At 56.3% G+C, this 13,594-nt stretch overlaps 2 protein-coding genes across 3 annotated transcripts; one reads left to right on the top strand and one right to left on the bottom strand.

Moving 5' to 3' along the window:
- Positions 1 to 75: 75 nt before the first annotated feature.
- Positions 76 to 9,158, bottom strand: Mfsd12 (major facilitator superfamily domain containing 12). 2 transcript variants are annotated; one of them, XM_021175173.3, is made up of 10 exons: positions 8,805 to 9,158; positions 6,331 to 6,541; positions 5,048 to 5,186; positions 4,785 to 4,970; positions 4,191 to 4,283; positions 4,011 to 4,103; positions 3,463 to 3,633; positions 3,294 to 3,388; positions 2,612 to 2,742; positions 76 to 2,525 (listed from the first exon to the last, which is right to left on the bottom strand). In XM_021175173.3, exons 1-10 carry the CDS (start codon positions 9,091 to 9,093, stop codon positions 2,503 to 2,505), a joined length of 1,431 nt encoding a protein of 476 aa, XP_021030832.1. In that variant the 5' UTR covers positions 9,094 to 9,158; the 3' UTR covers positions 76 to 2,502. The 2 variants fall into 2 exon arrangements, with proteins under 2 accessions (XP_021030832.1, XP_021030833.1); XM_021175174.3 differs by having other exon boundaries at positions 4,785 to 4,904.
- Positions 529 to 3,254, top strand: Tektip1 (tektin bundle interacting protein 1). The gene is made up of 4 exons (XM_021175175.3): positions 529 to 611; positions 1,318 to 1,556; positions 1,631 to 1,756; positions 2,058 to 3,254. Exons 1-4 carry the CDS (start codon positions 529 to 531, stop codon positions 2,228 to 2,230), a joined length of 621 nt encoding a protein of 206 aa, XP_021030834.1. The 3' UTR covers positions 2,231 to 3,254.
- Positions 9,159 to 13,594: the final 4,436 nt, after the last annotated feature.

Below are 13,594 nucleotides of genomic sequence, written 5' to 3'. Positions count from 1 at the left end.
GGAGGTGATGTCTGGTGAGGAAACAGGAACCCAAGTGGAGCGCCACCTATACAGACTGTAAAGGGTTGACTGAGCTGAGATTGGTTGTTGCTCTTTATTGACATAAGATACACAGGATGCACTAGCAGAACAAGCAGGCCCTGGGCTCTGCATCTTCAGTGATGCCACAGTGATCCCAGAGCCTTCTCCCCAACCCAAGACTTAGGTATCCACTTCCTTCTGTGGACCTCTATAGGTCATGGGCCCTGTCTTAGAGCCCATACTTTGTGGCCTTTGTCATTGTGCCCTTACTTGGATGTGTCTTGAGGACAGAGATGGGGTGGAGTCCTAGGCTCTAGAGGGCATGACCTCCCGCTGTGGGGCAGGGAGGGAGGGAGGGAACACTTTGGGTCCCAGCCCCACACCAGGAAGTAAGCTGAGGTCTAAGACTGTGGCTGCCCACTTCCCTGTTGCTGGGATACCTTTGTCCCTGTCAACAATAGCCCCAGGGCCTTGGTGACTAGAGCCGCTGGACAGGCAGGGCCAGACATGGAAAACGTGAGGCGGGAGGCTACTCGGCCCTCTGTTCCCTCAGGCACCCTTGAACTCTACTTCCCCGACCATCTCTACCGGTGGGTTCCTGCACTTGGTCCCTTTCTTCACCCAGACCCCAGATCCCCTACCTCTACCAGCAGCCCAGGTGGCTGGGATGGAGGTGTGCAAGGGTTGTGAGTTAGGCATTTGTATACACCCACTCCCAAGCAGAGGGGTCTATTGATTCTCCTGTCTACAGGTGCTGCAGTGGCAGCCATGTGCCTGGTGCCCTCCCCTTTTAGATTCTGTGTGTATCCCGAGCTGTTTATAAACCCACATTGATCCTCCTGACTTGGCACGCTTAGTGTTGCCACCCACACCCAACAGAAAAAGTCCCATTTCATAGGCCTGCTCACACCTGGGCCTTCCGTGGTGCTGACAGGCCGCCTCACGTGGGGCCCTTGCAAGCGCCACTCCTGCAGCCTGCATGGCCTCCCGTGCATGCACCATCTGTGAGGAGTTACAGGCTAGGCACACCCTTGGTCCCTCCTTCCCCCATCAGCCATAAGTGGCTCAAGGCTGAGGCAGGAGGATTGCTGCCAGGTCAACACTGACAACTGCCTCAAACAGGGCCATTCTCAGCTACATGAAATAAAGACTGCAGGTGGGGAAGTGCACAGAGATGGGTAGAAGGGGATGACTCTCACCTCCTAGCACCTTGGCAAAGAGTCAGATACTCCCTTGGGACAGGAAAACTGGCAGGGACCAGCAGGACGTCCTGGCTCAGTCCCCACCCTCCCTCAGCAATGACTACGTGTCCCTGGAGGGGCCCCGTTGGGCGCCGGCCATCAAGCAAGCGGTGCGCTGGAAGTTCACGCCCATGGGACGGGATGCGGCGGGCCAGGTATGGTTCACCGGCCTGACCAACTCGGAACCTGGTGATGCCTGGTACAAGCTGCCCCGCGCACTTGACACTCCGTACCGCGAGGCCCACACGCGTTGGCACGGCTGCTTCCAGAGTCGCCAGCGTGGCCTGCCGCCCGGTGAGTGTCCCACCTCCGGTCGTGCACACCCGTGGGTCTCACGCTGACACCCTCCCTTCCGTGCCTCCCCGCAGCCTACACACAGCACTTGCGGGAGATGGCCTTCTGGGACCCTGCGATACCCGCGCAGTATCTCAACTCAGACCCGCGCTGGGGGTGCGTGCAGTGGAGGGACAGGCAAATCCGTGGCAAGGAGTTCGGTGAGCTGAGGGGATGTGGACAGGATGGGGCCGGGGGTAGTACTGCACGTGGGTCACTCCACTCTCGGAGGCAGAGACAGAGGGATCTCTTGGTCCCGGAGGCTGCCTGGGCTAGCTAGTGTAAAAAAGAAAACAAATAACAACAACAAAAAATAACCCGGAAAAATAAGGAGAGCTAGGCCAGCAATGGGCAGAGGTGCGGGAGCGCAGGATGGGCATGGCCTGGTGGGCTCGGTCAGCATAAGGATTTGGGAGCTCCCTGGCCCCCGCAGCTGCAGAGCTCGTCCCGTCCTGTCCGCAGTGGTCACCAGGAACCAGTTCGGGGCAAAGCTGCCCTGGCAGTCCGACTATGTGCCGCTCCTGTCGCCGCCGCAGCGGCCGCGCTTCACCGCGCAGGACTTCAGACAGCGGGACCTGCAGCGGCCCTACCCAGCCACCGGCCAGCCGCCTCCGGCTTTCACACCCGCGCTCTGATAAAGCCGTGCTACTGACCCGTGTGTCCGTGTCCCCGTGAGCCAGGTGATCTCTCCCACGTGCAGCCCGGGCATGTGTCCCCTACAGCCTCCCGGTGGGCTGGTGCATCCCTGTCAAAAGTGGGGCGAGGCACCAACGGGCCCCTAGTGCTCAGCAAGCTTGGCCGGTACACCCACCCGCACACCGTGCCCTCTGACCCTGAGCAGGTTGGGGGTCGAGGGGGTCAGGGTGTCTGCCTGGTCCTTCATAACGTCGCGCTGGGGAGCCAGAGGTCAGGGCCGGTCTCGCGGGTCCCCTGAAATAAGGAGTGGAGTGGCGTTGGGAAGGGCGGGTCCCAGGTTGCACCCCACCCCTACCCAAGTCCAAGTAATGGAGACCCACGGTTTCGAATGCGGATGGGCCAGATGAAGAGGCTGCAGAGAGCCAGAGCCGCGGCCACACCCACGCCGCCTGTCACTGCTGTCATGACCCAGTGGTAGAAGCTGACGCAGGCCCCACAGCACAGCTCAGAGCTAGGGAACAGAGGGCGAATGAGGGACCCGGGAGAGAAAGGTCCAGCTGCTGGTCCCTGGGGATTGCTGCAGTGTCCCCTGAAACAGCCTCTGTGGCTCCCATCTCAAGTTCCAGGGGACCCTAGACACATACTCCCAAATATGCACATTTGTATGTGCTTGCTCACAGTCCCCTGCAGCCCACAGCCCTGCCCTTGGTCTCTTGGCTCCTGCACGGTCTCCTCAGTCCTGCCCCAGGACCTTTGCTCGGGCCCTGCAGCGACACAGAGGTTCTGGCTCATGGGCCAGGTTCTCAGGGAGTCTCCCAGCCTTTTGTTGGACTCCTAGACCCCACGCTCAACCCCACCTCTGCATTAGCAGTTACCGACAGGACTGCCATTGTCCTGGGCCAGCATGGGTGGCTGGGTGGTTCAGGAACAAATACTGTGAGGTTCTGAGTGGCTCTGTGTGCCCTCAGCACCCAGCTCAAAAGAAACTCAGTGTTTGTTGAATAAACGAACTGCCCAAAGTAAGGAATGTGTGCTCTCCAAGTCTGAGGGACAAAAACTCACGGACAGGGATGCAGGCTCTGCACAGCCATGACTGCCAGCCCGTTGGCCACCTTATCCGAAAAGCTCATAGCACCATACACGAAGGCTCCACTGTGCTGGGGGGACACACGGGGTTAATGCCCAGACCGGAGGTCCTGACCATGCCCCAGGCTCTTCCCACCAGCCCTACCGTGTGTGGGCCAATGAGGTCAGCTGTCATGGCTAGGGAGGTGACAAGGATGGTGGCACAGCCTGCACCTAGCAGCACTGCAGCCCCGTACACAGCCACACCCAGATTATCTGCCAGGGCCACCCAAGCTGCGAAGGCCAGGATCACCAGCAGCCCGGTGAAGTAGGTCATCTAGGAAGGATGGAGGCAAAGCCTGAGTCAGGCCCACGCTGTTGGGCACCCTGCACCAGAGACTCGCCCTCTCTGGTCCTCCATTAAAACTTGTCCTATTCCACACCCAAGACAGGCATTACTGGTCTCTGCTCAGAGCAGACATTACTAATCGTTTGTTCCAGAGCTTGGTCAGACATTACTAATTGATTTCCCATTCTGCACCAGGGGTAGGTAAGCAGTCCAAACACTCCAGCCCACCAGGTAGCTGAAAGGAACAGACCGACCCCTGAGACCAGAGGGTCCAAGAAGCCTAGACTCTGGGCTTCAGGCCACAGTATGCCTTGGGGGGGTGTTCCCCACCCCTGCCCACCTCCCCAGCAGCACCTGCCACTCACATTCCTCCCTATGCGCCGGTTGACTGGCTTCATGAGGAAGGAAGAGAAGAAGCCACTCAAGTACATCACCAGAGGGATGGTGGCGATGAACTTCTGTGGAGGGAGAGGCAATGGTGGTCCAGAGGGGCACCTCAGCAGGGGACCCATCTCCCACCACCTCCACACCCACCCACAACTCACCTTGGGCAAGCTGAGAGAATAGGTCAGGTACATGGCAATGTAGGTCTGAGACAGGTTCACAATGAGCCTTGTGGTCATGTACAGCATGCCTACCTGTGGGCAGATCAGCAGGGGGACAAGCCAAGCCAGGGATCAGTAGGAGACCCAGTGCACTCCCTCCCACCAGTCAGGGATTTAGAAACAAGCTGAGGGCTTCTATAGTATTGACTCAGGCTGGGGCACAGGGAGGGGAGGGGAGCCATCTGTGATTGGTAATGTCTGCCCTGGCTGAGGAATGGAAAGTTGATTGGTAATGTCTATCCCAGTTGGGAAATGGGGATGAGGTTTATGCCTGCATGGGAAATGGAATGTCTGCCTTGGTGGAGGTGGGAAGTCAGTAATGTCTGTCCTGAGAGGAGTGATTAGTGATGTCTGTCCTGGGAGTGAAGTGACATCCACCCTGAGCATGGAATAACAATGCATAGCCCAGTGGAGATTAATGTCTGCTCTGCAGGTCAAGTAGAAGGCTGATTAGTCATGTCTGTTCTGGGTGTGACTGGTAACGTCTGTCCTAGGTGGTTCTGTTTCTCCAGTCCCCTCAGCCCCACAACACACCTGATAAAAAGCTGGCTCCCGAAGCCAGTGTTTCCACAGCAGCAGTGGCTGGGCCGCAGGGGCTACCAGGGGGGTGTGCTCATTGGGTTCGATCCCACGGTGCTGGGGCCTGTGGCCCTCCTTGGTACCCAAGTGGAAGAGCAGAGAGAAGATGGCTCCCACACCCACCACCAGCAGGGCCAGGTTCTGGGGAGGAGAGCAAGGGTCAGCAACGGCTCTCCCAGGCTCAGGGGCACAGGGGCTCACGTGCTGCCCAGACTTACCCGGAACACGGGCACATCCTGGACTCCTAGCTGGTCACCCACACTGATGTCCTGCTTGCCATGCGCAGAGCCCTGCAAGTGCAGTAGCAGCCAGGCTGCGCCGTACACGGTGATGTTAGCTACCACAGTGAACGCATACCTAGGGGTGAGGGCCGGGCCTTAGCACACGTAGAGTCCACAGACTGCGTCTGGCTCAGTAAATACTGTCAGCACACGGGAACACCGTTCCCTAAAGTTTCAAGCTAGTAGCTGTAGTAGCCACGCCCTCAGCCCACCCTGCCAGTGTCCTACTGGGAGAGACAGGCTACACACCCACTACAATACAGAGGGGTCACATGACAACTTGGTCAGCTGGAGTTCCTTTGAAGGGAGGTTGTCCCTGGAGGGCCCAGCATAATCAGGTCATAGGAAGCTGGCTTTAGGGTACACCCAGGATCACAGCCCACTCTGCCAGCCTCACAGAAGCCTGAAATGCCTCCAATCCTATAGCCACATTCTAGGCCAGGCACAGTGGTGCACATCTGTTGTCCTGGACGCTCTGGAGGCTGAGGCTAGAGGCCAGCCTGGGCAAATTATTCCAAATATTTTTTTAAAATACTAATTCAAAACATTTTCTAAAGAGTGAGCTGGTTGATGGTGGTACACACCTTTAATCCCAACACTCAGGATGCAGAGACTGGCCGATCTGGTCTATAGAATGAGTTCCAGGACAGCTAGGGCTACACAGAGAAACCCTGTCCCCAAAACAAAACAAAACCCCCCAAAAACAACAGAAAAAAAAAAAACCTGTAGCCTCCCCTCCCCCAGCCTTAAAGGTTCCACTGTTTATGTCGGGATGGAGCTTCCCACTCAATCATTCTGCCACGCCCACTGCTGGAGCCTGCTGCTTTGCTGTTCCAGAGCCATACACATGGTCACCCAGCTACTGGACCCCAAGATTATTTGGCGGGAATCAGGCCCCCTTCCCCTGCTTCATAACTATGTGCGAAATAGTAAAATTGAGCTTTGATCAGAATGACTGTCTTAGCTACATCTTTATCTTGCGCCGCCTAGCCCTTCTCTTCCAGGTTTCTAAGATGCCTTTTCCAGACTAGAACCCAAACATGTGGTCTGCTGGCCGGACACAACAAAAAGCAAAAAACAAAACAGAAAGGCTGGAGACCAGAGGGCACCTGTTCCTCTCTGTGGGTCACCTAGCACTCACTCCTTACACAGCTGTAGATGACAGATACACAGTTCCCAGGGGACACCGGGCTAGGTCCCTGTGCCCAACCCTGTTGTACCTGAGGGCCGTGAGCTCCACCTTCTCGTGGTCACTGGTCACCAGCTCTGGGATGAGGCTCAGGTGGGCAATCTGCGTGGCAGCCCAGCCAAACTGGAAGACGACGATGAAGGGCCCGTAGTACAGCAAGGCAGCCCATTCAGGCGTGGCTTCCCCACAGCCCAGGCATGGGCTGAAGATGAATGGGAAGGAGAGCAGGACACAGACAGTGCCTGTGAGGGCACAAGCGCAACACGGAGCCGTGAGGGGCAACCCAGGCAGGCAAACACCACAGAGGCCAGCCTCCACCCTCCGTACAGACGGACACCATGAGGACCTGTAGCTAGGACAGGAAGAAAAAACAAGAACGGGGATCCCTCGATGGCCCTGAGCTCGGGGTCATCGCCATCACATCTACTACCAGTTCTATGTGCTCCTTTCCCAGCTGGGCAGGGTGGAGTTGGAGCCTAGGTGGCTCAGAGTCAAAGCTGCTCCTGTGCCTGGGCACAGAGCAGATCCTGCCACCGTCCAGGACATACTGGGTACCCCATCTTCCTCCATGGACTCAGAAAAAAAAGTAGATATAATCAATGCAAGCTCCTCCAGCGTCCATCATACCCTGACCACCAGTCCTGTTCACCCCCTGCCTGGCACAGGGGCCTCCTCCGATAGCAGGCTCTGTCCTACCTTTGTGACCTCCAGCCCTGGGGTCTTTGCACAGCTACCCCAGATACATCCTCCCATCCTGCCAATCTCTCACCCTAAGGTGTCAGCAGCCCCTGGGCTCCTCACACCCCTCCTCTGAGCTGGACTTGCCCACCAGACCGCAGGCTCCATGGGTGGGTGCAGTTACCCCCAAGTTCTTCCTATATCCTAAGCAACCAGGCCAGGACTGGGGACACTGAGTCCCCAGGTGGGTTTATCACAGTGGTCTCTCTGCAGCTTAAGGGGGATATTATCACTCTCTGGAGAGAAGGCGATGGCACCACATAGCCCAGGCTTGCCCTTGAACTCCTGATCCTCCTGCCTCAGTCTCCTGAGTGCAGGATTTGTGGGGTACTGGGATGGCAGCCAGGGCTCCAAACCTTTCACACCAGTTTGGTTTTTTTTTTTTTTTTTTTTCCAGCCTGGCTCACACTAGTTTTAAGTGGATTAACTTGAGGCCCCATGAGACAGAGAACCCTGCAGAAAGGTCTCTGAGCCCCTGCCTAGCACTGGGCTTCCAACTTCCCTTTCCTGCCCAGAGGTGACTTCACCACATAATATGCCTTGGATTGAGAAATGAAACAACCCTTACAGGGCAGATCTTCAGGGGCCCAGGCACTGTGGATTCAATCTCATGACCAAACCACACCCACTGTTTCTAAGCCTAGTTAACCATTGGCCTAGTCAGGGTCAAGCTGGTCATCTCCAGATGCTTGGCCTGGCCTCTCTGGGCCTCAGTTAACCTGAGAGTTCTGTCTGGTTCTGGGTTTCCTATGAGACTCAAAATGGTGCAAGATGTTAGTCCCAGCACCCAGGAGGCAGGGGATCTGACTCCAAGGCCAGCCTGGGAACATCTCCCGGCTGTCCCACTGTGAAGGGACCCAGGCCTGTGCAAAGTCAGGCTAGCCTGGTATCTCCTGGCAAATATAAGCCCTTCTGAGTATTTCTTTCCATTGTTGGAGACTCTCAATGAAGTGGTCATCCCCCCCCCCCCCCCCCCCCCGCTTCAGCTTTTGAATATGGTGACAGGTGTGCAGGCTGTGCCTTGAAGCCCACACTAGGTGTCCCGGATTCTTCCTGGATCCTGAGAAACTACAAATTCCAGCCCCTAGGCTGGCAGATGCCACTGGGCCACTGCTGTCTTGAAAAAAAATGCCGTCATCTAGGGGCGGGGCTGGTTCTGCAACCCCTACCCCAGGCAAAGGGCCAGAGCCTTCCAGGAATTCCCCAGGGAGGGGCTACAACCCCAGGGCCAACCTCTCCAACTGTCTACACCAAATGAGAGCTGCTGGGACTCCATGCTGGGCCACCCCAGACAGGAGCCACAGGCGCACAGAATGAAGTGGGTGGGCAGCAGGAGGAGCACAGGACACAGGATGATAGTCAGGGAAGGGGACTGGGGGGTCAGAGCTGTAAGACTAAAGATAGGGTACAGAATCCTGAAAAGGTAGAGGGAACAGGACTGGACCACGGATGGCAGTCAGCGGAGAGGAGAGGAGAGGATATAGCGGGAGAGGACGGACAGACACAAGAGTGACAGAAACGGGGAGACACTGGGGAGCAGAGGGTAAGAGGGACACAGGATGACAGTCAGAGGGAAGGACTTCCACAGGGCGACAGCCACAGGAGAGGACGGACACAGGGCGGCATTCAGAGGGGAGGAATGACACAGGATGACAGCCACAGGGGAAGACGGACACAGGACGACAGTCAGAGGGGAAGAATGACACAGAGCGACAGTCAGAGGGGAAGACGGACACAGGGCGACAGTCGGGGCAGGGAAAGGCTCACCCGCTAGGTGCCAGGCCTTGCGGGGCCCACAGCGCGCGCAGGAGGCGCGGTCGGCCTCGTAGCCCACGAGCGGCGTGCAGAGCCCGTCGGCCACCTGGCCGAGCAGCAGCAGCAGCCCCGCGCCCCGCGAGCTGTACCCGCGCACGGAGTGCAGGAATAGTAGCAGGTAGGTGAACCACATGCCGGCGCACAGGTCGTTGAGGAAGTGGCCGACCGCGAAGCTCAGCCGCGCGGCGAGGGACAGCGTCCGCGGCGGCCCCGGGCCTGCGTCGCCCGACGGAGGTGACATCGCGGCCGCAAACCCCACCGCCCCGCACTGCCGCCCCGCGCTAACCGCGCGGCTATGCGACCGCCGCTCCGGGGAGCCGCCTCAACAGGGCGGAGCCTCGGAGCAACGGCCACGCTCGCCAACCGGAGCCGCGCGTCTCGGCCCGGCGCCCAATCAGCAAGAGGAGGCGTGGCCTCTGTCCGCCGCACTCCCGCGGCCCTAACGCCGCCCTCTGCGGCTCCGACTTTTATCATCGCAGTTCCTTTCTATTTTACTTTCTACGTGTTTTAATTTGTTTGACTAAAGAAAAAAGTTTTGTTTATTTCTTGTAACAAAGGGTATCTTGTAGCGCAGGCTTTGACATTTCTGCTTAGCAAAAGACGACTTTGAACTCCCCATGGTTCTGGCTCCACCTCCACAGTTCTGGGAGTCACCGAATTTGTCCTTTCACAACCTGAAAGCTTTTTCTTTTGAGACAGGGTCTCATGTAGCCCAGGCCACCCTCAAGCTCAGAACGCAGCTGAGGATAACCTTAAACTTCTGATCCTTCTGCCTCCCTCTGGAACTCCATGGGTGTGGGGTTGCATCCACAAATCACGCCTTTAATTCTGTTTTCAGACAGGGTCCCACTAGCTATCCAGGCTAGCCCTGAAGTCCCTCTACAACCTAGGCCGGCCTTGAACTCTCAATTCTCCAACCTTAGCCTCGGGGATTGATGGGATTTCGGGCCTGGCTTAGTGAAGGGCCCCCAGATATCTGCCACTTACCCACACTCTGCCTTGGGCCCCTGCTAGCCTGCAGCTGGAGGCTGGTGCTCACTCCCGCGCATGCTCCCTGCAGAAGGGGCCAGAATGAGAACACACTGGGGTGATCCCATAAACTTCCAGACATACATAGTGAGGCACTTAGGGGACATATTAGTGCTAATTAGTTATTAATTACAGAGAATAGCTGGGCAGAACATCAAAATACAGGCTAGTCTTTAATGAGGGCTGCTGGTGCCAGGAGCCCCACGTGGCAGACGCCTGGGTTTCACTCCTACTTACTGGGTGGTTTTGTGGAACACACTCAAAGAAAGGGGAAGTCAGGCCTCTGTTGGTCTGGTGACTCAGAGACACAGGTGCCGAACACCCCCACACAATTCCAGGCCCAGATCATGGGACCTCAGTGGGACAAGTGTCCTCCTATCCCCTCCTCCTGACATTTTATTCCTTTTCTTGCCCAACTGACCTCAAGCTCAGCTCTGTAAATGAGGCTGGCCTTGAACTCCTGATTCTGCTGCCCCCACCTCCTGAGTACTGAATGACAGGCCTGTGTCATAGCCTCTTGATGGTGGGGTTACCTGTCTGTACCACTGTACATCTTCCTCCGGGGCAGGCTGGATCTGAACCCCTAAGTCCAAAATGGACTGGTCTTTCCTTTGCCTATGAGCAGTCTGTGCTCCCAGCAATGTGTGTGAGCCAGGTGTGGTGGCCCTTTCTTTAGTTTCAGCATCCTAGAGGCAGAGGCAGAGGCAGAGAGGCAGAGGCAGAGAGGCAGAGGGGCAGAGAGGCAGAGAGGCAGAGAGGCAGAGAGGCAGAGAGGCAGAGAGGCAGAGAGGCAGAGAGGCAGAGGCAGAGAGGCAGAGAGGCAGAGAGGTAGAGAGGCAGAGAGGCAGAGAGGCAGAGAGGCAGAGAGGCAGAGAGGCAGAGAGGCAGAGAGGCAGAGAGGCAGAGAGGCAGAGGCAGAGGGGCAGAGGGGCAGAGAGGCAGAGAGGCAGAGAGGCAGAGAGGCAGAGAGGCAGAGAGGCAGAGAGGCAGAGAGGCAGAGGCAGAGAGGCAGAGGCAGAGAGGCAGAGAGGCAGAGAGGCAGAGAGGCAGAGGCAGAGAGGCAGAGAGGCAGAGAGGCAGAGAGGCAGAGAGGCAGAGAGGCAGAGGCAGAGAGGCAGAGGCAGAGAGGCAGAGAGGCAGAGGCAGAGAGGCAGAGGCAGAGAGGCAGAGGATCTCTAAGTGTGAGAGCAACCTACTCTACTTAGTAAGTTTCAGGACGGACAGCCAGGGCTACGTACTGAGACCCTGTCTCAAATTAAATAAATAAATATGCTCAGACTTTCTAGAAGTGGGAGGCTGGCAGAAGTCTCTGCCTCTGATCCAGCCCTGGGCTGCACCACAGGAGGGGTGTCCCCTGATGCTCTGGGGAGAAGGCCTGGACTGGGCTAGACATCAGATAACAGGCATCTCATGGCTCCTGGCCTAAGGGGACTAAAAGATAGGAAGAGATATGAGAGATTGCAGTGGATTTCTTTTCACTGTTCTTCAGGCAAGTTGCAAGCTCAGTGCTTGACCCAAACTTCACGTGTGTGGTAACTGAGGCTCTGGGCCAAGTCACTTGCTGGAGGGCAAGAAGCAGTGCAGATGCAGGTCTGAGATTGACAACTCAGAGTGACTGTGTAACTACTGGTTGGCCCCGCCTGGTGTTACCCCCCACCCCCGCCTCCCCCAGACAAAGTTTCTCTGTGTAGCCCTGGCTGTCCTGGAACTCACTTTGTAGACCAGGCTGGCCTTGAACTCAGAAATCCCCCTGCCTCTACCTCCCAAGTGCTGGGATTAAAGGCGTGCCCCACCATCACCCAGCCCCCTGCCTGGGTTTTAACTTCTGTTCCTGTCCTATCTGTCCTCACCCACCCAGTAGCCTCCATCTGCTGACAAGGTCTCTTGTAACCCAGGTTGACCTCAAACTCCTGCTCTAGCCCAGGAACTCCGGGGCCTCTTTCCTCGACCTCTGACCTCCAGAGTGCTGGGATGGGATGAATGCCTTAGCCACCACCTCCCGTTTATTCAGGTGCTGGGGACAGAATCCAAAGACAAGTTATGCCACCCTCTACCTTCTGAGCTATAGCCACAGATTGAGCATATTTTACTTTTTTTTTTTTTTTTTTTTTTTTTGGTTTTTTCGAGACAGGGTTTCTCTGTGTAGCCCTGGCTGTCCTGGCACTCACTTTGTAGACCAGGCTGGCCTCGAACTCAGAAATCCGCCTGCCTCTGCCTCCCGAGTGCTGGGATTAAAGGTGTGCGCCACCACGCCCGGCTCATCTTTTACTTTTTAAACCGGGTTTCACGTAGCCCAGGCTGGCTGGTCATTTTCTACATAATCAACAGAGACCTTGAACTCTTCCTTTCCCTCCTCCTTCACCTTCCTAGAGCTAAGATGGGAGGCCTGGGACCATGTGCACAGCTTCCAGCAGTCTCCTGCAGCTGACTCAGCAGCAAACGGGTGCCTCTACATATCTGGCCCTTTTGGATTCAGCTCAAGTTTCTACTTCCTAAGGCTATCCCACCTCCTCCTTGTGCCTCCCTGGCTGGAGAAGTCACCAGAAATCTGTGGTCTCAGGCCAGGTTGAAAACTGAATGTCACAGTGAGGGCACTGAGGAACCAAGGGGGGGCTTGAGAGCCTTCGGGCAGGATGAAAGCTGGCCCGCCAGGATGTTAGTTAGATCTCTGGCCAAGGGAGACGGAGACAATGGCAGATTAAAAAGCCCAGCAGAGAGGATATGGCTCTGTTTAACCTCATGAATGGAAGGGATGTTTGCCCCTGGAAAGGCAAAGGTCAGAAAAGACAAGTTAAGAGGGAGGATGGCAGGAAGGAATCATCACCCAGACCCTCAGGGTGGGAGTCCAGACAGATCCTGACAGCTTTTGATGTCCCTCCAGCGCCTCCGCAGCCCAGGACGCCAAGCCCACGCCTCCACCCATCCATGGGGCATTGAATTTCCTGGTGGCTGAAGTCCAGCCTCGGGGTGGGGCCTGCTTTGATGCGGTGGGGTTCAGACCCGCTGATGGGGGCAAGGCTCTGCCGAGTTCTCTGAGATTTTGGGATGGCTGGAGGGGAAAGAGGCCTTAGTGCTACTCACTGTTCAATAAAAAAGAGCCTTGTGGGACTGAGAGTAATTGGGGCTTGGTGCAGCAATAACATTTTTACATTTTAACTTTTTTTATAAGGTATTACACGGACCGTTCTTTTTTTTTTTTTAAAGAATATTTATTATTATATGTAAGCACACTGTAGCTGTCTTCAGACACCCCAGAAGAGGGAGTCAGATCTCATTATGGATGGCTGCTGGGATTTGAACTCAGGACCTCCAGAAGAGCAGTCAGTGCTCTTAACCGCTGAGCCATCTCTCCAGCCACATTTTAACTTAATTTAGGTGTTTTGGCTTTTTTTCTGGTTTACCGAGACAGGATCTCTCGGTAGCCCTGGCTGTCCTGGAACTCACTCTGTGGACCAGGCTGGCCTCAGACCCACCTGCCTCTGCCTCCCAAGTGCTGGGATTGAAGTTAGGTGTGCGGCATCACTCCTGGTTTTAAGAAGCCATTTGGGGTTGGAGGTTAGGGGAATACAGGGCCTGAGGCGTGCAAGGCAGACACTCGGCCACTGAGCTCTGCTCCCACACAACACACTAAAGTTTAACCGGAGGCTGAGGCAGAGGGTTGCAAGCTCAACCCCAGCCTGGGCAGCTTAGTAAGACCCTGAATCAAAATATAA

Source organism: Mus caroli, unplaced genomic scaffold (assembly GCF_978045245.1).
Source record: "Mus caroli unplaced genomic scaffold, Mus_caroli_1 scaffold_9, whole genome shotgun sequence".
NCBI classification, from domain to species: domain Eukaryota; kingdom Metazoa; phylum Chordata; class Mammalia; order Rodentia; family Muridae; genus Mus; species Mus caroli.
The sequence above is the reverse complement of the archived record's forward strand: the minus strand, read 5'-3'. Positions and strand labels throughout refer to the sequence as shown.

What these genes read in the sequence shown, in the direction of transcription:
- Mfsd12 (XM_021175173.3), bottom strand. Translation starts at nt 9,093, where the DNA reads ATGTCACCTCCGTCGGGCGACGCAGGCCCGGGGCCGCCGCGGACGCTG. An exon ending in CAAGGCCTGGCACCTAGCGG is followed by an intron (nt 6,542 to 8,804) that starts GTGAGCCTTTCC and finishes GTGCCCTCACAG; the next exon opens with GCACTGTCTGTGTCCTGCTC. An exon ending in ACCGGCGCATAGGGAGGAAT is followed by an intron (nt 3,634 to 4,010) that starts GTGAGTGGCAGG and finishes CATCCTTCCTAG; the next exon opens with ATGACCTACTTCACCGGGCT.
- Tektip1 (XM_021175175.3), top strand. Translation starts at nt 529, where the DNA reads ATGGAAAACGTGAGGCGGGAGGCTACTCGGCCCTCTGTTCCCTCAGGC. An exon ending in CCAGCGTGGCCTGCCGCCCG is followed by an intron (nt 1,557 to 1,630) that starts GTGAGTGTCCCA and finishes GCCTCCCCGCAG; the next exon opens with CCTACACACAGCACTTGCGG. An exon ending in AATCCGTGGCAAGGAGTTCG is followed by an intron (nt 1,757 to 2,057) that starts GTGAGCTGAGGG and finishes TCCTGTCCGCAG; the next exon opens with TGGTCACCAGGAACCAGTTC.